Here is a 23,719-nt window from a genome sequence, read left to right on the forward strand (position 1 = left end):
TCAAGAGAACAGCAGCAGAGAATTAAACCAAGCATGGAGTCCTGTGTGACTACACAGATCACAATCCCCTGAAACTGACTGATTGAAAAAATGTATACTTACACAGTACATAAATATACCCATACATCCATACACATGCTCAACAAATGTAGCTAATTTTATTTGTGTATTTGAGTATAATGTTCACCTGTGTGAGTGAGAAAAGGTGGCATGAGGCAGGTGATGCCCAAGCTCAGGCTTGAAAGGCTAAGCGTTTGTAGGTGGACATGGCTGGAGAGAGGCAAACAGCAGAGAGAACAGAAAACACAGGCCCCGCCACTACTGTTGTTGGGTTGCTGATGCCACATGTCAGCAAAATTAGTGTCTGAGGTTGAGGATGTTAAGGTAATGGATGTGAAAGAGCTTAGGATGCCATCGCTACAACAGTTCTGAGTGGGATACAAATCAGGACCAAGGTGGGCATAGTCTTTGCCTTGTGCTTGGGCAACTGTCTGGCAAGGCATCAATCAACCACCAGGGGGCGATACTGATCCCAGTAACCTGTTTTCCGAAATACTACTCCTTTTAGTTTAAGAGATTTGAAACTGTCCCATAACCTTCATTTTCAGGATGGAGACTGAAATCCACACTTATCCATTGTCCTAGTTTTATTTTATCTTGTTTATTTTTCAATTGAAAATAATCACGTGTCTTTAAAAAAATGAGAGATTTTTTTTTTACTAAATTGTATTTTGTGCTCACTACACAAGTTAGTACCTTTATAATCACTTTCCTGTATTAAATTTAATCAATTTTCACAGCAACCGTATGGAGTGTACTAATATTGTTGGCTTTTTAGAAATAAGGAAACGGATTAAGTAAAGACTATACTTCAGAATTCATGTCACAGAGTCCAGAGGTAACCACTCAAAACTTTCATGCATATCTTTCTAAACTTTTTCTTTGTGAAAAATGTTTTTTTATATATGCATGTGATTATATGTAAACACAAATATAAATATACACAGTTGGGCTTATTGTTTGTTTTAGAACAGTGAGATCATATATGTATTGTCTACAATTTGTCCTTTTAAAATGTAATCTATTATAATTTTTTGCATAAATATATACAGATGTTTTATTTAATACATTTTTAATTTATGTATTATTTACTTAATTAAATTAATTTATTTATTTGTTTTTCTGAGACAGAGTCTCACTCTGTCACCCAGGCTAGAGTGCAGGTGTGCGATCTTGGTTCACTGCAACCTCCACCTCCTGAGTTTTAGTGATTCTCCTGCCTCAGCCTCCTGAGTAGCTGGGATTACAGGCACACACCACCATGCCCAGCTAATTTTTGTATTTTTAGTAGAGACTGGGTTTTGCCATGTTGGCAAGACTGGTCTCGAACTCCTGACCTCAAGTGATCTGCCTGCCTCAGCCTCCCAAAGAGCTGGGATTATAGGCATGAGCCACCATGCTCAATCTATATATATTAATATGTATATAGTATAAAGTTCAGGTGTACATGTGCAGGATGTGCAAGTTTGTTACTTAAGTAAATGTGTGCCTTGGTGGTTTGCTGCACAGATCATCCCATCACGTAGGTATTAAGCCCAGCATCCATTAGCTATTCTTCCTGATGCTCTCCCACTCCCACTCCCCCACAGTTACTTATTCTCTGTAAATAACTATGTTTGAAATGAACGTGTAAAATGACTTACTCAAGAACATACAGCTCTACAGTGGCAGAATTAGTACTGGAATCCAAGCCTTATGTCACACTAAATACGTAATAAATATTTGTGAATGAATGAGCTAACTATTCCTTATGTTCATCACTGCTACTGCCAATGTATATAGAAAATTAATTTCACCCCAGGATAAATATAAATACAGAAATCTAGAAAGAAAAAAGATATCACCTCTAGCTGGAGACATTTTAAAAGCTTCAGGAAGAATATGATACTTGAATATGGCCTTAAAGGATGGGGAGGATTTTAACTTTTAACAATTGGTAAGGAAGGGAAATTATACATCTAGATAAGAGTAGGAACCAAGACATTAATCTAGAAAAGGACAAGTTAAGTTTGAGGAATTTTTAATCTAAACAGTTGGGTTAGACCAAGATTGTAGAGAATCTTAAATACTGAAGAGGTTTCTTAAAATTCCAGAGCCACCAAGGGCTTGGGAAATGCAAAGTGATCAGCATTCTTGTTCTAAAATATGCTATTATGGCAATGCTGACATCTAAGTAATTTTTCAGTTTTTTTTTTTTTTTTTTTTTGCTATAAGGAAAAACAAGTGTGACAGCAAAATTGTTTGCTTTTTCAAATTATTTTAATTTTCACTTCCTCTATTTAAAATAGGGAAGCTTCAGAGAAGGAAGAAATGTTACCAAAAATGTCAAATTTTAAGAGACAGAAGAATGTTTATGGGGATATTCTAAATTCAGCTGACTAGCAAATCATGCAATATGACAGGGTTGCCCCATGTAAGCATATGTGGTTAGTGCTGGATTGAACAAATCCACGGTATAACAAAAATGTTTACCAATGTAATCAAGGAAAACTTTCATTTGAAAATTCATATACTGAAAAATTGTGAAATACATTTGGTGTATTTTTATAAATTATTTAATTCCTCAATGAAACTCCTAAATGAAAGATGCCTTTCACACACACACCCCGGTCCTTTCCATGAACAATGACCCCTGAAATGCTTTTTTTTCTTTTTTTAATTGAGACAGGGTCTCATTCTGTCGCCCAGGCTACAGTGCAGTGGTGTGATCAGGGCTCACTGCAACCTCAGCCTCCTGAGTAGCTGAAACTACAGGCGCGCAGCAGCACGCCCAGCTAATTTCTGTATTTTTGGTAGAGAGGGGGGTTTTGCCATGTTGGCCAGGCTGGTCTCAAACTCCTGAGCTCAAGCGATCCTCCTGCCTTGGCTTTCCAAAGAGATAAAATTACACGAATGAGCCACAGTTCCCAGCCTGAACATGCATTTTATGTCCCTACCCCCGTACATTCTCTATGTATAATTGTTACCTAGCCAACATCTCACATAGTTCTGGTCACCTAAAACAAAATGGTTGTCATTAAGAATTTGATTACATGTTGCAGATGAAGGATGTGGATGCGGCCTTCTAGGTAGAAAGGAAACCTGTAGCAATCAAGGCCTGATACAAGGATGTGGCTTTCTGGGCCAGGCACGGTGGCTCGCTCCTATAATCTCAGCACTTTGGAAGGCCATGGTGGAAGGATCACTTGAGCCTAGCAATTAGAGGTTGTGGTGAGCTATGATTGTGCCACTTGGGTTTGGATGACAGAGAAAGACCCTGCCTCTAAAAAAATAAAATAAGGCCAGGCAGTGGCTCACGCCTGTAATCCCAGCACTTTGGGAGGCTGAGGTGGGTGAAGACCAGTCTGGCCAAGGTGAAACCCTCATTTCTATGAAAAAAACAAAAAATTAGCTGGGTATGGTGGTGGGTGCCTGTAATCCCAGCTACTCAGGAGGCTGAGGCAGGAGAATCACTTGAACCCATGAGGTGGAGGTTGCAGTGAGCCAAGATCACGCCATTGCACTCCGGCTTGGGCAACAAGAGTGAAACTCCAACTCAAAACAAACAAACAAACAAACAAACAATAAAAGGAATGTGGCTCCTGTGATCAAGTCAAATATTAGTCACAATGTGTGTAGACAGTGAAGCTGTTGTCATCACCAAGTTAAATGTTCCCTCAGGTACAAAGGACGGAGTTCAGACTGAGTCTTAAGGTGCCTCCAACTAGCAAAGGGGGTCAGGTCTCTTTATATGAACGCTGTTACCAGTTTTGACAAACAGCTGGCAAGCATTGTTTTGAGATTAGTGGTTACATTTCCAAAGAGGTAACATTGAACTTTTTGAAGTTCAGATAACTTAAAGAAAACATCATATAAAATAATGACCACACAAAGACAGCTCTGGGGTTACAAGACACAAAACAAGATGGTAACAGGTTTTTTGTGGGTTTTTTTTTGTTTGTTTGTTTGTTTTGGTTTTCTTTTTTTTTGAGACGGAGCCTATATCTGGAGTGCAGTGGTGTGATCTCGACTCACTGCAACCTCCGCCTCCCGAGTTCACTCCATTCTCCTGCCAAGTAGCTGGGACTACAGGCGCCTGCCACAACGCCAAGCTAATTTTTTGTGTTTTTGGTAGAGATGGGGTTTCACCGGGCAAGCCAGGATGGTCTCAATCTCCTGATCTCGTGATCCGCCCGCCTCGGCCTCCCAAAGTGCTGGGAATACAGGCGTGAGCCACTGCGCCCGGCCGGTAACAGGTTTTATGAAATACGTATAAATCAGGCTTGAGGGCTAGTATCTCAACACTATTGAGTAATATGATTTATGATCTTTTTTGGTGTCCCAGCCTTCCAAATGACTGTAGCACTCAGCTTCTCGTCTTCACACCACAGCTGACATGATAATCTCTTATTATCTAAGAGCAACAGGTAAATTTAGAAAGAACTGTCTTAGCTAAAACTAAATCCAAAACTACGGAGATGAAGAAAGCTCAGGCTTACCGCAACTAAACTTTCCTCAGATGTTTTACATTCAAGATGATGTGGTGTATAATTTCCTGCAAAGTCCACTTTACAGGAAAATATCTTCTTCTAACAGTGTATGTCCTCCTTTATCCAAGGCACTCTACAAGTGCTTTCATATGTAAGCCTGATACCAACCATTCAATGTTGAATAAATATTTTAATTTCAAAACTGAAGAAATGGAACTTTTAGGGTTTTTAAGTTGCACAGCTGGGCTTAAATCAGGTTTAGCCGTTTCAAAGCCTGCGCTCCATCTATTGTGACAATTTATTTATGATTTACAAACTGCTTTCCTATATGTAATTTGATTTAGTTTGCAGTGACCCTGTGAAGACAGTAGTTGTCTACCTCTTCTCACCCTGTGATGCCAAGTTTGTTGAAAAGAATAATCTGGTCAGGCATGGTGGCTCATGACTGTAATCCCAATACTTTGGTAGGCTGAGGTGGGAGGATTGCCTGAGCCCAGGAGTTTGAGACCAGCGTAGGCAACACAGGGAGACCCTTTCTCTATAAAAAAGGAAAAAAAAAAAAATGGCCAGGTGCGTGTCTCACGCCTGTAATCCCTGCACTTTGGGCGGCCAAGACCTGCGGATCACCTGAGGTCAGGAATTCGAGGCCAGCCTGGCCATCATGGTGAAACCCCATCTCTACTAAAAATACAAAAATTAGCTGGGCGTGGTCATGCATGCCTGTAGTCCCAGCTACTCAGGAGGCTGAGGCAGGAGAACTGCTTGAACCTGGGAGGTGGAGATTGCAGTAAGCCGAGATGGCACCACTGCACTCCAGCCTGGGCAACAGAGTGAGACTCTGCCTCAGAAAAAAAAAAAAAAGGAAAAAATTGACCAGGCATGATGGTGCATGCCTGCAGCTGCAGTTACTCTGGAGACTGAGGTGGGAGGATTGCTTGAGCCCAGGAGGTCGAGGCTGCAGTGATCTGTGATTGTACCTCAGCACTCCAGCCTGGGTCACAAAGAGAGACCCTGTTTCAAAAAAGAAAAGAAAATAATAATCTATACTTCCCTATTTTCTCACTTATTTCCTCATTCCACTTCAGTCTTATTTCCTTCCCCATCAAGTCACCAAAAGCCATTCTAACAGCTAAGTCCAATGGATATTTTTTCAGCTCTTTCCTAATTCACCATGTCATTTACCATTGTTGATGTCCTTGTCTCATTCTGTGACAACTCTTTGTGCTCCTTTTTTTTTTTTTTTTTTTTTTTTTTTTTTACCATTTTCACTCTTTCTCCTTCTTCCTTGCAAAAATCTCCTTCCTATCCCTTAAAAACCAAGGAAATAATACAATATGGACTTTAATTAATAACAATATGTTAATATTGATTCATGAATTATAACTAATGTGCCAAACTATTTTAAGACGTTAATAAGAAGAAACTGGGTATGGGGTATACGGAAACTCTCTGTACCATAATCCCAATTTTTTCCGTGAATCTAAACTTATTCTAAAAATTAAGTTATGTTAAAAATAATTTTACAAAACAGAGTTTTTTTAGTCTCAGGGTGTGCAATGCTTAAGAGACAGACAGGAAAAACAAAACAACAAATGAGCTAAAAAGAAAAAGAAAATGACAGGCCTGGGAGATAGGGCAATCATAAGACAAGTGATCACAGAATTCAAGTTCCAGGAATGAGAAGGAAGGTGTCCTGGAGGGGTGTTTACACTCATCAAATACCATTGCAAATCCTGGCAGATGCAGCCTGAAAAGCACTCTCTCCCCAGAGTGAAGCCACCTTCTTGCTGGTACTTGAGAGGAAGAATAATATGCCCAGCTGCCTGCCTCTGTCCTCCTCCCCATGTGCCCTACGGGGAAGCCTCGGAGCATTTCTGCTGGCATAATGACCCCTCACCCCAGTTTTTCCCCTTTCGATTCTGTTCTCAAGGTCTGGGTTTATCACCATCTCTGCTCACTCTGACTCAGTACTCGTAAGTACATCAGAAATCTTAACTCTCCCCTTCTCTACCTCAGAGACCCTTTTGGATTTTATCTTAGAGACAAATAACAGTGTGGCTAGCAGTTCTTTGTTATATAATGTCCAACGTCCCTTCTGTCCCCTTAGATCAGTGATCACCATCCTTTAATCATATACCTCAATCATTAAAACGCAAGACCAACATAATATGCTAACATACTTAATTATATATTATATGCATTTTTCTAATATATTATGTCCATTTTATATATATATATTTATTTATTTATTTTGTGTGGCAGGGGGACGAAGTCTCACTCTGTCCCCAGGCTGGAGTGCAGTGGTGCAATCTCAGCTCACTGCAACCTCTGCCTCCTGGGTTCAAGCGACTCTCCTGCTTCAGCCTCCCAAGTAGCTGGAACTACAGGTGCATACTAACACGCCCAGCTAATTTTTGTATTTTTTAGTAGAGACAGAGTTTCACCATGTTGGCCAGGATGGTCTTGATCTCTTGACCTCGTGATCTGCCCGCCTCAGCCTCCCAAAATGCTGGGATTATAGGTGTGAGCCACCGCACCCAGTCATTGTTATTTATTTTATTTTTTGAGACGGAGTTTCGCTTTGTCACCCAGGCTGGAGTGCAGTGGTGTGATCTCAGCTCACTATAACCTCTGCCTCCCCGGTTCAAGCGATTCTCCTGCCTCAGACTCCCAAGTAGCTGGGATTACTGGCACCTGTCACCATGCCTGGCTAATTTTTGTATTTTAAGTGGAGATGGGGTTTTACCATGTTGGCCAGGCTGGTCTCGAACTCCTGACCTCAGGTGATTTGCCTGCCTCGGCCTCCCAAAGTGCTGAGATTACAGGTGTGAGCCACTGCACCCAGTCTTATGTCCATTTAAAAACATATGCAAAAATTGAAATTTAAAAAAGAAAGAAATTAAAACCTATCTTAGTGAATAATTTTGAACATTCTATAGGACAGCAATCTTTCCTCTGTTGTACGTGTCCCCTAGGTCTACAGGATGCTTTCCAAGGGTTATGGAGACAGGAGTGATTACAAGATGACCAGTTTCCAGATCCTGAGTGCCTATATGTATATGTACTAAAACTACCTAAGAGTACTTGAAGCCAGAACACTGTGCTGGGTTCCCATTATCACCTCCTTATCACAATTGTTCTTTTTCCACCATCCTTTTACACCATACTGTGATGTATAGCCCTGAGGTTTAAAAAACTTCAGGGCACTAAACAAACCACAGGACTATTTGAAGTATTAGAGTGTTGTTTTTTTAATTGATACATAATCTTTTCTATATTTATGGGGTCCATGCGATGTTTTGGTACAGTTATAGAATGTGTAATGATCAGGTCGGGGTATTTGATGAGTCTATTACTTTGAGTATTTGTCATTTCTATGTTGGGAACCATCAGTCTATTTTGAAATATGTCATACATTGTTAACTATAGTCACTCTGCTCTACTGTCTATAGACTTATACCTTTTATCTAACTGTATATTTGTACCTCTTAATGTGCTTCTCCTCATCTCCCCCTCCCCACCACCCACCCTTTCTAGCCTCTATTATCTGTCATTCTATTGATTACCTTTATGAGATCAACTTTCTTTAGTTCCCACACATGAGTGAGTGCATACGATATTTGGCTTTCTGTGCCTGGTTTATTTTACTTAACATAATGACCTCCAATTCCATCCATGTGGCTGCAAATGACATATTATTCTTCTTATGACAGAATAGTATTCTATTGTGTATCTATACCATACTTTCTTTACCCATTCATCTGTTGATGGATGCTTAGGTTAATTCCATATCTTTGTTATCGTGAATGGTGCTGCAATAAACATGTGCATGCAGGTATCCCTTTGATATACTGATTTATTTTCCTTAGTATAGATACCCAGTAGTGGGATTGCTGCATTGTATGGTGTTTCTGTTTTTAGTTTTTTGATATATCTTCATACTGTTTTCCACAGTAGCTGTGCTAACTGAAATTTCTACCAATGGTGTATAAGAATCTCCTTTTCTCCACATCCTCTCTCCAGTATATTTTATTGTTTGTCTTTTTAATACTATCCATTCTAAATTGGGTAAGATGCTATCTTATTGCGGTTGAAGTATTGGCATCTTGGAGGACACTAATGACTAAAAGGTAGAGAGAAGACCGATTGGCTAAGAAACTTGAGACCCAGGAAATGGCTTGGTTTTGAGTTTCTTGGGTTTTCCTTTTGTCTCATACACTCCCAGCTGGATGCTAGAGACTCTTACAGCCTAGAAAGCCAACGGGCACATACAAAAAAGCCCCAAGAAAAGCCTGTTCTCTCTAGCCAAAGGACCAGGAAAGGGGCAACCTCACAAGTAGAAAGTCTTTTTTTTTTTTGAGACGGAGTCTCACTCCGTCGCCCAGGCTAGAGTGCAGTGGTGCAGTCTCGGCTCACTGCAACCTCCGCCTCCCGGGTTCAAGCGATTCTCCTGCCTCGGCCTCCTAAGTAGCTAGGACTACAGGCGCCTGCCACCATGCCCAGCTAATTTTTATATTTTTAGTAGAGACGGGGTTTCACCATATTGGCCAGGCTGGTCTCGAACTCCCGACCTTGTGATCTACCTGTCTTGGCCTCCCAAAGTGCTGGGATTATAGGCGTGAGCCACCACGCCTGGCCACAACAAGAATATCTTTAGATAATAATGACTCTACTCTAACCAAGTGCCATGGGAAAAACTGCAACCCTACCCCTTTAAGCAAAGGCTTAGTGGGGGCCCAGATGTCTACCCTCACCTGGCTGTAAATGGGGTCAGAGAGGGCCAAGCGGGAAGCTGGGCCTTTGACCACCTCCCAGCAGTAATAAGCCCTCTTTTAGCCTTGGTGTCAATAGAGGCCACGTGCAGAGTAGTAATAAATCCCAGAATGAGAGGAGAAAAAAAGAAAGGTTGAAAAAGTATTCAAAGAAATAATGGCTGAAAATTCCCCCCCATTTGGCAAAAGACACACACCCACTGATTCAAGAAGCTAAGTGAAAGTCCAAACAGGAAAAATCCAGTTAAACCCAGGCCAAGACATGTCATAATCAAACTTTTGAAAGAAAAAAAGATAAAACAAATCTTGAAAGCTATGGGAAATGACTCCTTACCAATAAGAGAGAAGCAATTTGAACCATAGATTTCTCATTAGGCACCACGGAGCCAGAAGCAAGCAGTGTAGTATTTTTCAAGCACTAAAGACAAGAAAAAAATTTGCATTTTGTATTCAGTGGAAATATTCTTCAGGAATGAAGGGAAAATCAAGACATTCTAAGATGAAGGAAAACTAAGAGATTTTGTCACCAGCAGACCTACACTAAAAGAATGGCTAAACAAAGCATTTGAAACACAAAGGAAATGATAAAAAGAGTAATTTTGAAACAACAGGAAAAAAGAAAGAACAACAGAAAGGAGAAAAATATGGGTAAATACAATACACTCTTTCTCCTCCTGAGTTTTCTAAATTGTATTTGACAGTTGAAGCAAAATCATTACACTGTCTGATGTGGTTCTTGATGTATATAGAGGAAATATTTATAACAGTTATAAACAGGGAAAGAAAAGACACTTAAAAAGAAGTAAAGTTTTTAATACTGCGCTAAAATTGGGACAGCTACTCTAAAAACTAGTCTTGCAGTTTCTTAAAAAACTAAACATACTCTTACTATGCCATTTAGCAACTGCACTTCAGGGCATTTATCCAAGAATAATAAAAACTTATTTTAATATAAAAATCAGCACAGAGATGTTCTTAACAGTTTTTATTTGTAATAGCCAAAAACTAGAAAAAAACACAAATGTCCATCAATAGGTGAATGGTTAAATACACTGTGGTATATCAATACCATGGAATACTACTCACCAATTAAAAGGAACAAACAGTTTACATGCAACAGCTTGAATGTATTACATGTATCTCAAGAACACCGAGCAGGGCTAAAATAGCCAGTCTCAAAATGTCACTTATTATCTGCTGCCAGTTATATATTATTCAGAAAACAGCAAAATTATAGAGTGGGAGAACTGATTCGCATTTTCTAGGCATTGGGGGTGGTGGGTGGGAAAGGGTGGGTGTGACAATGAAGAGGTAATACCCTGGAGAGCTTCTTCACTGAACTGTGTTTTTCTTAGAAGGCGTTTCTCTTTTTCTATCTCATGCCAGAGTGCTTTGTGAATGACAGTCATTTCTCAGCTATTGCTAATGACACTGAAGTACTAAAATTTTTATTCAGAGAAGAGCAATTCCTCTAACTTACCAAATTATGGCTCTATATTATTTGACCTCTTAGCAACTGTTATAGCACCAGAATGTGGTAGTTATCATACAGAAAATATAGTTATCTTTGAGATCCTTAAGCTAGGGAGCAGGAGGAGAAAGAATAGCTCTAAGATCAAATGGAAATGTTAAAATATCATCTGGCTTGAGCTCTTTTATCTGAACCTTCTAGGGAGAGCCAGCACTTTGATTTTAGGGACCCAACTCTGCTGCTTGCCAGCACTGTGATCTTGGGCAAGGTATTTAGTACTGCTAAGACTCGGTTTTCCTTAATAATGGTTCTTACAGCATTGAGTTGTTGTGAAGCTTGAGTGAGAGTGTGCACATAATTACTGCCACATAGTAAAAACCTCAAAAAGAATCAGCATTTAAAAAATTTTTAATATCCTAACATTTTTGAAATTGAGTAATTTGCTCATCACAGTTTTAGGTGACTATGATCTTTACAGGTGTCAAAGGACATTTGTCTAGACCATGAGTAGGAGAAAAATTAACCTAACTGAATGGGTGGCTCTGTCACTACTTATGAGGATAACTATCTAAAACGGGGGTTTGAATTAGGTAAACACCCTGGTGTCTTTTTGTTCAAAAATTACTCAGGTAATGTCAGCAATTATTTGCTTCGCAACCATTGCCTGCATGACTCCCTGGAGATCTACAAAGATTATAGTCTGGAGAAAGTAAACTGTCTTCTGGTTACACTATGTCCCTGTCACTCCAACAGCCAATGACAATTATATACCTGGTACCTATGTGTGATGGAAATGAGAAAGGGGACAGGAAAGAGACGCCCCTGCCCCTCATCGTGGGCTAAGCCCTGGGTTCTCAGTGTTTCTGAGCAACACTGCAAGAACTGGTGTTATTGTTCCATTTTAGAAACAAGGCCACTCAGTAAGAGTTGAAATAAAATTGAACTCAATCTATAAAGCTCTTGCTCATTGCCATATAGGGCTTAGCCTGCCTATTAGTAAAAAAGTAAAAATAAAAATACTTAATACACACACATGCACACATTGTAGAGGCACGTCTGCGTGTTATACGCAGGCTGCATCCTACTCACACCATTGACGTTGGTTGCCCGTCAACGTTGCTCTAATAGTCCTCTGCTAATTGGGAATGTTCACAGTTCGGATGCTTTTACATTGCAGGGGGGTTGTGGGGAACAATTAAATGTCTAGAGTCTGCTAAGGATTATTAAGTGCTAGCAATTGCCCTCTCAGGTAATTGCTTTTGAGCCATAAAGGGACAGTTAAATAAGCACTTCCATTTTAATATCATTTTGAAGAGATAAAAAGGATTCTAAAATTCCATAGTGTCTAAATTTGGTACTGCTGTTCAGGAGGTGAAGAAACTTTATAGTCATGTGCTTTTTATAAAGGGATAATTGCCTGCTTCAAAAACTTCTTTAGTTAGAATTTTTGGGGGTAAGCTGTAGAAGCTCCACAATGAAGGAGACCCCCTTTTCCAGCCAGAAATGAATTCCCTGCCCAGGAAGTCTGTCCCCCATGCAGCCAGACTCTGGAAAGGGGCTGGGAACTGGGGAAAAGCACGTTTCAAGGCAGAAGGAAGGACGTTTGCAAAGCCCCAGAGATGAGAACACAAGGACACTCGGAGTTTCCTTTGCCTGGGCCGAGCACTGGAGCCGGGGCTGGGGCCGAGCATGTGGGTACTGAAAGACAAGATGAGGAACCTGGATGTTAAGGGCAACGGAGGATACTGACTGCCCTTACTGTATAGGTGTTTGTTTACCTCTTCTCCTGTTTTAATATTTACATAGGTCATAATGGTCCCTTCAGTGTAAGGGCAGTCAGTAACCTCCGTTGCTTGGCCCAGGCAAAGGAAACTCCCTGAGTGTCCTCGTGTTCTCATCTCTGGGGCTTTTCAAACGTTCTTCCTTCCGCCTTGAAATGTGCTTTCCCCCAGTTCCCAGCCCCTTTCGGCTGGCCGGCTCCTACTAATTCTTCAAGTTTCTACTTGACTGTCATTTCTCTAGCAAGTCTAATTCCAGGACTGGTTTAGTGTCCAGCTATGATTCTCCACACCACCTTATAATTTATTTTGCATAGCATGTATGCCCTATTGTGATTTATTGTAAATGATTCTGTGTCCAGTTCCTCACTTAAGCTGTATTCTCTGTAAAGGAATGCCCCGGTCTCATTTACTTCTCAACCTCATTGCTTGGAATATCCTAGGTGCTGAGTACATGAGTGAACCAGGACACGCACCCAGGATATCCTGAGCAGAGCTTATATCAAATAAAGAAATCACATTAAAAGGATTAAAATATGAATTAATATGAATTAATAAACTCTTGGGTATGTGGGGAAGGTGGCCTAGAAAATTCACAATGTGATCTCATATGAGGACAGAATTACACAGTATTTTTTAGCATTAAATTTTGAATCCTCAGTGATAGGCTTCATTGCAGATTCAAATATAGTTGTCACTTTTTAAAGTAGAGTAAGATGCTTCAGGTCTGTGTTTTTCAACTTTTCAAGCCCTTTGTCCATTCTGATAAACCAAACAAGTTCACACGCTTACCCCTGCCCCATCGCATTTGACAGTGACTATGGAGGGGCTTCTTCCGCATATTCCCACCAGCCAAGGTTTTATTTAGTTAGTTGTTAGAATATTGAATATGCTTTTTCATGGCCAGGCGCAGGCACAGTGGCTCACGCCTATAATTCCAGAATTTTGGGAGGCCAAGGTGGGCAGATCACCTGATGTCAGGAGTTTGAGACCAGCTTGGCCAACATGCTGAAACCCTGTACCTACTAAAAATACAAAAATTAGCTGGGCATGGTGGCGAGAGCTTGTAATCCCAGCTACTTGGGAAGCTGAGGCAGGAGAATCACTTGAACCCGGGAGGCGGAGGTTGCAGTAAGCCCAGATTGGGCCACTGCATTCCAGTCAGGGTGACAGAGAGAGACTCTGTCTCAAAAAAAAAAAAAAAAAAAAAAAGAGTATTGAATATGCCTTTTCAATTTATGACAGTCTCAGAGGTCATATATTTTTCTCCACATCTCGTAAACTCCAGTGTTCAAAATAAAAAGAGACTCATGTATTTTCTGAATGAAACAGTGTGTACCTCAAAGGTGTGTATTTTTTACTTGTAGGATTCTTCTTATCCTTTTGCAGTTGTCCTCTAATGATTGAGTTGTCTTCTAAACCAGGTGCAGTTACATGATAGACAATGTGATTCTGCTGATGAATGGTGCATTGCAGAAAAAATCTGTGAAAGAAATTCTGGGGAAGTGCCACCCCTTGGGCCGTTTCACAGAAATGGAAGCTGTCAACATTGCAGAGACACCTTCAGATCTCTTTAATGCCATTCTGATCGAAACGCCATTAGGTAGGAACACTTAGGTAATTTGGTAGCTGCTTGTGTATGTTATCACAGTCATTAGAAAATGTACTATTTTTTCTTCCCTGTGGTCCAAAAGAAACTGTACTTTGATTTCACAATTTTTTTTCCATGTATACAGTAGCATACTATGCAGATTCCCGGAAGTGGCAGAGACATTAAGGAATCATCTAGTTCAGCTCCCTCATTTTTCAGATGAGGACAAATGAAGCAACCTGCTCAGATCACATGTGAACCATTTGTAGTAGAGAAGGAATTGGGGCTCATCTCTCAACCTTCAAACCCTTCACTTTATACCAGGTCATAGCAAATAAATAATAGAACTTGTCATTCTTCAAAAAAATGTAATTTTCTAGCTTGGTTTTATAGGATTAGTTTCTTGTCCTTCCATTTAAACTTCTGTCTAGATACGGTTGCATATAGGAAGCATTTTGTTTCGGGAAGTTTAAAAATGTCATTTTTCTGAGATGCTCAAGAGCATGACTGAGATGTCAAGTCATCAGAAGCAATGATGAAATGATTGTTAATTTCATTATAATTTGGCACTAACAAGAGTTGTAGTATTCAAAATGCTAAAGAGATAATTGTATAAGCATCATTATCTAATATTGTCAGGAAATCTGGATAGTAGCAATTCACTATTGATCATTTGTCAAAATAGTTGCTGTTTAAAATAGGTATTTTAAAAAGGAAAAAAAAATATTTGTGTCATCATTAAGCACCCGATGCTGAGATACCATAGGCTAGTCGAGAGAGGTTGAGACCGCAATCAGACAGGCATGAGCATGAAGCCAGGCTCTGCCCGGTCCCAACAAGGTGACTAGGAGCAATTCAATTCATCCCAGTTTCCTCATTTTGGAAATAATCATGTCTTTTTATAACAGAGTTTTAAAAATAAAACACAATTTAAGTACAACTCCATGCTTGGCACATACTAAAGTTGCAAATAATAAATATTATCATTAGATAGTAGAGGAGGGGGGACTTCCAAAAAAGCCTTAAGTGAATAGCTCCAAGGTGTTGTGAAGATTAAGTGAAAGTATATTCAGTGTGTAGTGTAGTGAGTGAGGTTTAGTAGTCCTCAACCTTTTGGGCACCAGGGTCTGGTTTCGTGGAAGACAACTTTTCCAACATGGGAGAGAGGGGATGGTTTCAGGATGATTCAAACACATTACATTTATTGTGCACATTATTTCTATAATTACTACATTGTAATATCTAATGAAATAATGATACAACTCACCATAATGTAAAACCAGTGGGAGCCCTGAGCTTATTTTCCTGCAATTAGACAGTCCCATCTGTGGGTGATGGGAGACAGTGACAGATCATCAGGCATTGGACTCTCATAAGTAGCGTGCAACCTAGATCTCTCACATGCACAGTTCACAATAGGGTTTGCTCTCCTATGAGAATCTAATGCTGCCACTGATCCAACAGGAGGCAGAGCTCAGGTGGTAATGCAAGCAATGGGGAATGGTTATATAATTATAATTACAGTTGAAGCCATTCTCTGGCCCACTATTCACCTCAATTCCTAACAGGCCACGGACCGGTGTTGGTTTGTGGCCTGCGGGTTGGGGCCCCCCGGTTTAGGGCTTACACATGATAAATGCTTAAAAAGTAATAAGTGCTTTCATCCTCATTACTATTAGCCTTATTTAGTTGAGTGTATGGATTGCAACTCTGCAGTGTTCTTGTCAGGAGTGAGCAGAGGGTGGTGTGTTCAGGATACATTTTCTACAGTTTATAATCTTGCTTAAGATTCATTTTTCGGTATGGCAATTTCTGCTTTCAGCTCCGTTCTTCCAAGACTGCATGTCTGAAAATGCTCTAGATGAACTGAATATTGAATTGCTGCGCAATAAACTATACAAGGTAATGGTTTTCCCAAATATTGCGTTTTTCTTGATTACACAATATATTGTGACTAGTGTTCTCTAATAAAAGTTACGTTGCTCATTAACCAACTTCTGCAATTATGAAACTGTGCATATTTGGAATATAACTTTTATAGTTCTGGCCTATTCTCTAGTTAAATGCATGCATGTCAGCTTCCCCTAGCCAGCAAGATATTTGAGAGGAAATAACATGCCCTATTCTTCCATATTCCCAGCTCCTTGCATGGTATCTGGAACATAAAAGGTGTTTGGATGGTGGTAGGTGAATAAGTGGGATGAACAATATCAATCCATTTAAAGCAACCAGCACACATAGTAAACCTTCTGTTATGCAGTGTTCATCTCTGACCTCAATCTTGTTAGTATCCCTGAATCTCACAGCTAATCTGCCCACACAATTTTAATCTACAGTGTGCAGCATACCAGAATGAACAATTTGTGTACACTGCATCATAGGTACCACTTTGCATAATCTGATTGTCTGTCTGGACTGTGCTGCCACCATTTGAGTAGCTGTATATACTATAGACTGAGCAAAATCTGTCCATTTTTACTCAAATAACCATAGCCTCTTTGGACACTCACACAGAGTAACTGAATATATACGGCCATGCCATATACATGGCATCCTGTGTTCAAACTTGTGGTCCTTTCAAAAGCGTATTGCAGGCAGTGTTCCTTTTGGTAAAGTGACTTATGGGCCTAGAGGAGGCATCTTTGAGATATAACTAACAGAAGGCACTGTTCTAAGTAATTTATAAGCCTTAACTCACTTAATCCACCTGGCAAAAATATGATGTTTATGCTATCTCCATTCCTCAGAGGAGAAAACTGAGGCTTGGAGAGCCAAGGTTTCTTTGGAAGAAGTCAGTTAGCTAAAACGTATTAGAGTTGGGATCCAAACTCAGGCAGTCTGACCCTACAACCTTTCCCATATAGCTCCAAGCTCAAAGCTGTCCCAAATGTGCCTCTATAAGAGATTAAATGTCAGCATAGGGCTGAATCTAAAATTATTCACTGATCTCAGAAAAGAACTTGGCACTCTTGTTAAAATAGCAAGAATTAACCATATGAAATAATCCAAAACCATGCAAAAAAAGTGCTTGTTAAGTAATTATAAGTTATGATAAATGCAGTTTTGTCCTTTTCTGGATTTCCTTTTTAGTCTGTGCAACATGCTGCAATATGAAAGCTTCTACCAAATTTATTATAAAATATCTCCCTATGGGAGATGTAATTCAATTTCCATTAAAGCATTTGATAAACCATGAAAAGCTGATCTAGAAATTTTCAAAAGGAATATATATATTCATTATATCACTTTATGATCTTTTTTCTTTTTAAGTCTTACCTTGAGGCATTCTATAAATTCTGTAAGAATCATGGTGATGTCACAGCAGACGTTATGTGTCCCATTCTTGAGGTAAGAAAGAGTCCTTGAATTTTGTTATGCTATATAAGGTGCTTCCATATTTTTTATTGTTTTAACCTTACTTAAATTTCCTTATCTTTGAAGTTTTTTTTTAATCTAGAAATAAGACAAGCAGTACATTTTACTATATATATTATTTGATGTATTTGGTTAAGAGTTGTATTTTCCAACTCTTTAAGTTGGAGCCTGGAAGTTTTCTACATGGAAAAGTTATCTTGGAATTAGAAAATAATAATGCTTACACAGATTAGGCTATGATTCATTTTGATGTAGTATGTAAAAAATAGATTATAAACAATAAAAATTTAGTATACTGTTGTTACTGGAAAAGAGTCCCACCCCAGACCCCAACAGAGGGTTCTTGAATCTCAGCAAGAAAGAATTTGGGTCTATAAAGTGAAAGTAAGTTTATTAAGAAAGTAAAGGAGTAAAAGCATGGCTACTTCATAGGCAGAGCAGCCTCGAGGGCTGCTGGTTACTTGTGTTTATGGTTATTTCTTGATTATATGCTGAACAAGGGGTGGATTACTCATGTCTACCCTTTTTAGACCATATAGGGTAACTTCCTGACATTGTCATGGCCTTTGTAAACTGTCATGGTGCAGGTGGAAGTGTAGCAGTAAAGAGGACCATGGTCACTGTTGGTTTCGTAGGTTTTAGCAGGCTTCTTTACTGCAACCTGTTTTATCAGCAAAGTGTTTATGACCTGTATCTTATGCCAACCTCCTATCTCGTCGTGTGACTTAGAACGCCTAACCATCTAGGAATGCAGCCCAGTAGGTCTCAGCCTTATTCTACCCAGCTCCTATTCAAGATGGAGTTGCTCTGGTTCAAATGCCTCTGACCCTATGAGTAATGAATGGACTATAGACACTCAATAATGACCCAGATTCCCTCTGGTGAGGGAACATTGAGTAGTTGGGAACCCCCACAACTTGGCACCAAAAGTCCACTATAACTTCATCCACAGGGACATTGTACCTTATAAATCCTAAAATAAAGGCTGCCCCAAGCATCCCATGAGCATTCCAGCTTTTGGCAGGAAGACCCCTTAGCTATGTGATTCACAGTGGGTAAGCTCATTTAATTACGTGTCAAACGCCACCATGGGTATCTACCTCTCTAGGTGATGTGATACTCTTGTTAATTCCTCTTAAGGACTACAGATTTCATCTATGCTTAGGAGTCCTCTTGCATAAGAATATTGACCCACAAATGCATGGGAGATTCAGGGCAGAGATCAGAAGGATTTGTGGGGCATCCTGCACATAATTTGCACTGGGTACTTTACATCTATTCCTCTTGCTAGTAAATAATTTTCTAATTCACTTAAAAAGAAAAAAATATCACTTTGGGCTTTTATAAGCCCTTACTTTGCCCTGTGAAACTACATTTTATCTAAAGAATATTTTTCATCATTACATTATCTGGTACAGTGACTTCACTGGTGGGTGGAATTCTGATTTTGAGAAAAGCCTAATAAGCATTACCCTTTAGGTAAGAAGAAAAAAAATTAACTTCATTTGCAAATATTTCAACCTAATGCTCTGAAACCACATATGATAAAATTAGCTCCCCTCAAAACATCTAATCATTAAAATTTTACTTGCTTGATGACTGGTGATATAGAAAAAAGAAACAAAAAGTTTTATAGTTGAAAATATTCTGCTATTCCTTATTGAGATTTTGTTTGTTGTTTTTGAGATGCGGCCTCACTCTGTTACCCAAACTGGAGGAGTGCAGTGGCATGATCATGGCTCACTGCAGCCTCGACCTCTTGGGCTCAAATGATCCTCCCACCTCAGCCTCCTGAGTAGCTGGGACCACATGCCCATGCCACCATGCCCAGCTACGTTTTTTATTTTTTTGAAAAGACCAGGTCTTGGCTGGGCATGGTGTCTCATACCTATAATCCCAGCACTCTGGGAGGCCAAGGTGGGTGTAGCACCTGAGGTTGGGAGTTTGAGACCAGCCTGACCAACATGGTGAAACCCTGTCTCTAATAACAAAACAAAAAAAAATTAGCCGGATGTGGTGGTGCACGTATGTAATCCCAGATTCTTGGGAGACTGAGGCACAGGAGGCATGAAGGTCGAACCTGGGAGGTCGAGGTTTCAGTGAGCCGAGATTACGCCACTGCACTCCAGCCTGGGCGACAGAGTGAGACTCCATCAGAAAAAAAAAAAGAAAGAAAGAAAGAAGGAAGGAAAGAAAGAAAGAAAGAAAGAAAGAAAGAAAGAAAGAAAGAAAGAAAGAAAGAAAGAAAGAAAGAAAGAAAGAAAGAAAGAAAGAAAGAGGAAGGAAGGAAGGAAGGAAGGAAGGAAGGAAGGAAGGAAGGAAGGAAGGAAGGAAGGAAGGAAGGAAGGAAGGAAGGAAAGAAAGAAAGGAAGAAAGGAAGGAAGGAAGGAAGGAAGGAAAGAAAGAAAGAAAGAAAGAAAGAAAGAAAGAAAGAAAGAAAGAAAGAAAGAAAGAAAGAAAGAAAGAAAGAAAGAAAGAGAAAGAAAGAAAGAAAGAAAAAGAAAGAAAGAAAGAAAAGAAAAAAAGATGAGGTCTATTTATGTATTTATGTTGTCCCAGCCTGAAATTCTTAAAATAAAGCCTAAATAATTATGAAGTGAAAATCTTATCATTAAAGATCTCCAAAAAATATTTTTGTCCTTATCTATATTGTACAGAAAGTGGATATCGAATAAATAAATAACATTTTTAAGGCATAGTAAATGACAGAATGAAAAATAGTCTCTCTCAGTCATGCTAATCATGCAACATGAGTAACTAGTGACCCTATGAAGCCTTACCCTTTCTTTTCATAAATTCAGCTACTAGCCACACTATAAGAATCTGTATTATCTATGGCTCAAAAGTAGAATTTCTACTCAGCATAATTCTTGTGGTTTAGAAATGGTTTCTGTACTTTCTACCTGTGAAATATGTGAAATAAAAGTTATATGAAGACTCAAAACCTTATCAAAGGTATACAATAGCACTATTGCTGAGTGCTTTATATACATGAATTCACTTAGACTTCAAAACCACACAGAATAGGTAGTCTAGTATCTGTTTTTCAGAAGGAGCAACTGAGGCACAGAGAAGGCTAGTAACTTACCTTGTGTCTCACAGCTAGTAAGTCAGGATTGGAATGCAGGCAGTTGGCTCCGGTACTTATGTGCTTATCTACTGTGCCATAGTGCCTCTGCATTAAATTCACCATTCACAATTCTTTTATATAAACATAAATGCTAATTCATAAGCAAGATCATACTGTGTACTATAAGAATTGGTAAATAGGTAAGGTAAGAATTCTGTCTTTGAATAGGTAAGAAATAGGTAAGAATTATGTCTTTGTAATCTTCGGTAATGTAAAAAAAAAAAAGATAGTATCAGAAAAATGCTTATCACTGGGATGATATGATCAAATTATGATATGCCCAGTGTTCTCATTGTACTTTTCCAATCTTCATGGTATCAGATTAATTAGTTGTTTGTTTGTTTCAAACAGCGTTAAAAAAGAATGCAGCTAGGCATGGTAGTTTATGCCTGCAATCCCAGCACCTTGGGGGACCTATGCAGAAGAATTGCTTGAAGCCAGGAGTTTGAGACCAGCCTGGACAACATAGCAAAATCCCACCTCTACAAAAATACAGAAATTAACCAGGCCTGGTGGAACACACCTATAGTCCTGGCTACTCAGGAGGCTGAGGTGGGAAGATCACCTCAGCCCAGAAGTTCCAGGTTCCAGTGAGCCATAAACCACCTCACTCCAGGCTGGGCGACAGAGTGAGATCCTGTCTCTAAAAAATAAAAATAAAAATCCATTGAACCATTTTTATTTATATAGAAATATCAGCTACATAGGGCATGGAGTTAAAACGTTTATAATTATATGATCAAAGGGTGTTTGTCAGTTTACATAAATACTTTCGATCGTGTAATTACCTCCCTTTTATTTTTGTAACTATAGAGCACTTACTATTTATAAATTCCATGTATATTCTCATTTACTCTCATTTGGCCGGAGACTTAATATGGTAGAAGAGACCATTAACCTCAGCTTACATGTGAAAATCTGACCTAATTACAAGATTATAACTTCATATGAAAAAAAAAGAAATTGACTTATGTTCAAGGCAAATGCACTGTAGTATAATATTTGCCTTTTACTCCTACTCTTCAATCTTATGGTTAATAGGGCAGTGAAAAACAAGCACAAAATATGTTTGTTTAATCTCTACTGGTCAGTGTATGCTGATAAGGCTGGGCTCCATTCCAGTTCACTTTACTCTTTTCCATTGCCACTGACACCTCCGCCTACTGCCTCCTGCCAGGTGTGCCCTTCTTCCCAACAGTATATTGCTATCTCTTGCAATAACAACAAAAAATAAGGTCTAGTTTTAACATGAGTATGTTTTTATAGGGAAGAGTAAAAGGAAAGGTACAGGACTACCAACATACACCATACCACACAGCATGCCAACTCTCTGCAAGAAACAGGAGCTAAGTCACACTACACCAGACCATTCGGTCTCCTCTAATCAAATGCGTGTCAAACTCTGCTTGGGGATGGTCAAAGAACAGTCCTTTTCCAATTCTAAAATGATGGGTTTTTTCCCTAAGAGGATAATATACACACCCAAAAGAGCCTCTAGACTAGAAAAGTAAGGTAGATACATAGTCAGTTATGATAAAAGGAAAATGGAATGTAATCAGGGTTCAAAGGGAATCATATCCAATTAGAGAAGAAGTGGAAGGACTTCTTATGAAAAAGATGACAATTGATGGGACGCGAATGCAGGGAGGATTTCGGCATGCAGAGTTATGGAAGAGAGCACATGTGTGGTAGGCTAAGGGAAGAAGTGGTAACAAGGACAAGAAGGTAGTGAGAAGATGGGGGGCTCTGATAACCTGTATCAGCCAAAGTCCTTTCTTCTTGTATTCATATTCTCTCCCCAGCTATCTGTCCTTCCCACTTCTCCAATTGCTTTTCCAATGATTGAGCGATGACAATTCCTCCAAAACATCCTGTTTTACTTCCTGCAGCTCCCTCCTCCAACCTGGCCTCTGCTGTTTGCATGTCTGCAATGCTGCCTACCTTGCCCTAATTCTCTTATAAGATCATAACATTTTAGAATCAGAGAGCACATTAAAGAACATCTGGGACAATTACCTCCATTGTTGCTCTTGCTGCCCTAATTTTTGTCTGAAGTTTTCTTATTGCCATGAAATCTTCCTCTTGCATTTCTTCTCTTATCCCTAGAAGGTCTAAAATTACTGACAGGACTGGTTATATTCAGTAGCCAGAGACAGCTGCCTTTGCTTCCAAATAAAGCCACTCCCTACTTTTCAGCTCACCAATAATCTCCATGAGAGCAATCAAAAGGATCAGATGGAACTAACTCTCACTCTCCTGATAGAAAACACCTGTTCTTACATAACAGTTCCGGTGAAATCTGTTGCAAGTTGGGTTTTGTTATCGGTTAACCAGTCAAAAGCTGATTAGAGGATAGCACAGCAATTCTTTTCAGCTTTCATGTGCATATGGATAGCCTGGGAATCCTATGAAAATGCAGATTCTGGTTGAGTAGGGCTGGACTGTGGCCTGAGACTCTGCACTTCTAACAAGCTTCCAGGTGACGTCAAAGCTACTGAGCCACAAAATATTGCTTTGAATAGCAACATTATGGAGAATGTTGGAGAATTTTCAAAGTATTAGGGGATCACACATCACTCTGTTGGATTCAGTAAGTACTTAAGACTTTCTTATGTGTCAGGCACTGGCTATTAAAAAAGGAACAAAAGGCTGGGCATGGTGGCTCATGCCTGTAATCCTAACACTTAGAAGGCCCAGGAGGGAGGATTTCTTGAGCCTAGGAGTTCATGACCAGCCTGGGCATTATGGCAAAATCCCATCTCTACAAGAAAAATTAGCCAGGCATGGTGTCACATGCCTGTAGTCCCTGCCACTTGGGAGGCTGAAGTGGGAGGATCACCTGAGCCCTGGGAAGTTGAGGTTGCAGTGACTCCTGACCCCACCACTGCACTCCAGCCTGGATGAGAGAGTGAGACCCAATCTCAAAAGAAAGAAAAAAAAAAGAACAATGAAATGGGGAGAAACACAGGCACAGATTTCAAAATGAAGTGGTAAGTACTGGACATTTGCAGTACCTAGAGAATTGCTGCTTAGCCCAAGGAAACCATGGCAAGCCCCCACAGTAGGTAGAGGA

At 39.7% G+C, this 23,719-nt stretch overlaps 1 protein-coding gene across 2 annotated transcripts in view; it reads left to right on the forward strand.

The window, feature by feature from the left end:
* Positions 1-23,719, forward strand: part of ATP6V0D2 (ATPase H+ transporting V0 subunit d2) — a 56,030-nt gene that overhangs the window by 27,358 nt on the left and 4,953 nt on the right. Inside the window, exons 3-6 of one of the 2 annotated variants that reach the window (XM_074000042.1) lie at positions 13,975-14,153; positions 15,964-16,043; positions 17,412-17,489; positions 20,998-21,322. In XM_074000042.1, the coding sequence (XP_073856143.1) occupies positions 13,975-14,153; positions 15,964-16,043; positions 17,412-17,489; positions 20,998-21,003 (343 nt within the window). In that variant the 3' untranslated portion in view covers positions 21,004-21,322. Of the gene's footprint in view, positions 1-13,974; positions 14,154-15,963; positions 16,044-17,411; positions 17,490-20,997; positions 21,323-23,719 lie in introns of those variants that run through there. The other variant, XM_005563644.5, reaches the window with a different exon arrangement.

Source organism: Macaca fascicularis, chromosome 8 (assembly GCF_037993035.2).
Source record: "Macaca fascicularis isolate 582-1 chromosome 8, T2T-MFA8v1.1".
Classification (NCBI taxonomy): Eukaryota; Metazoa; Chordata; class Mammalia; order Primates; family Cercopithecidae; genus Macaca; species Macaca fascicularis.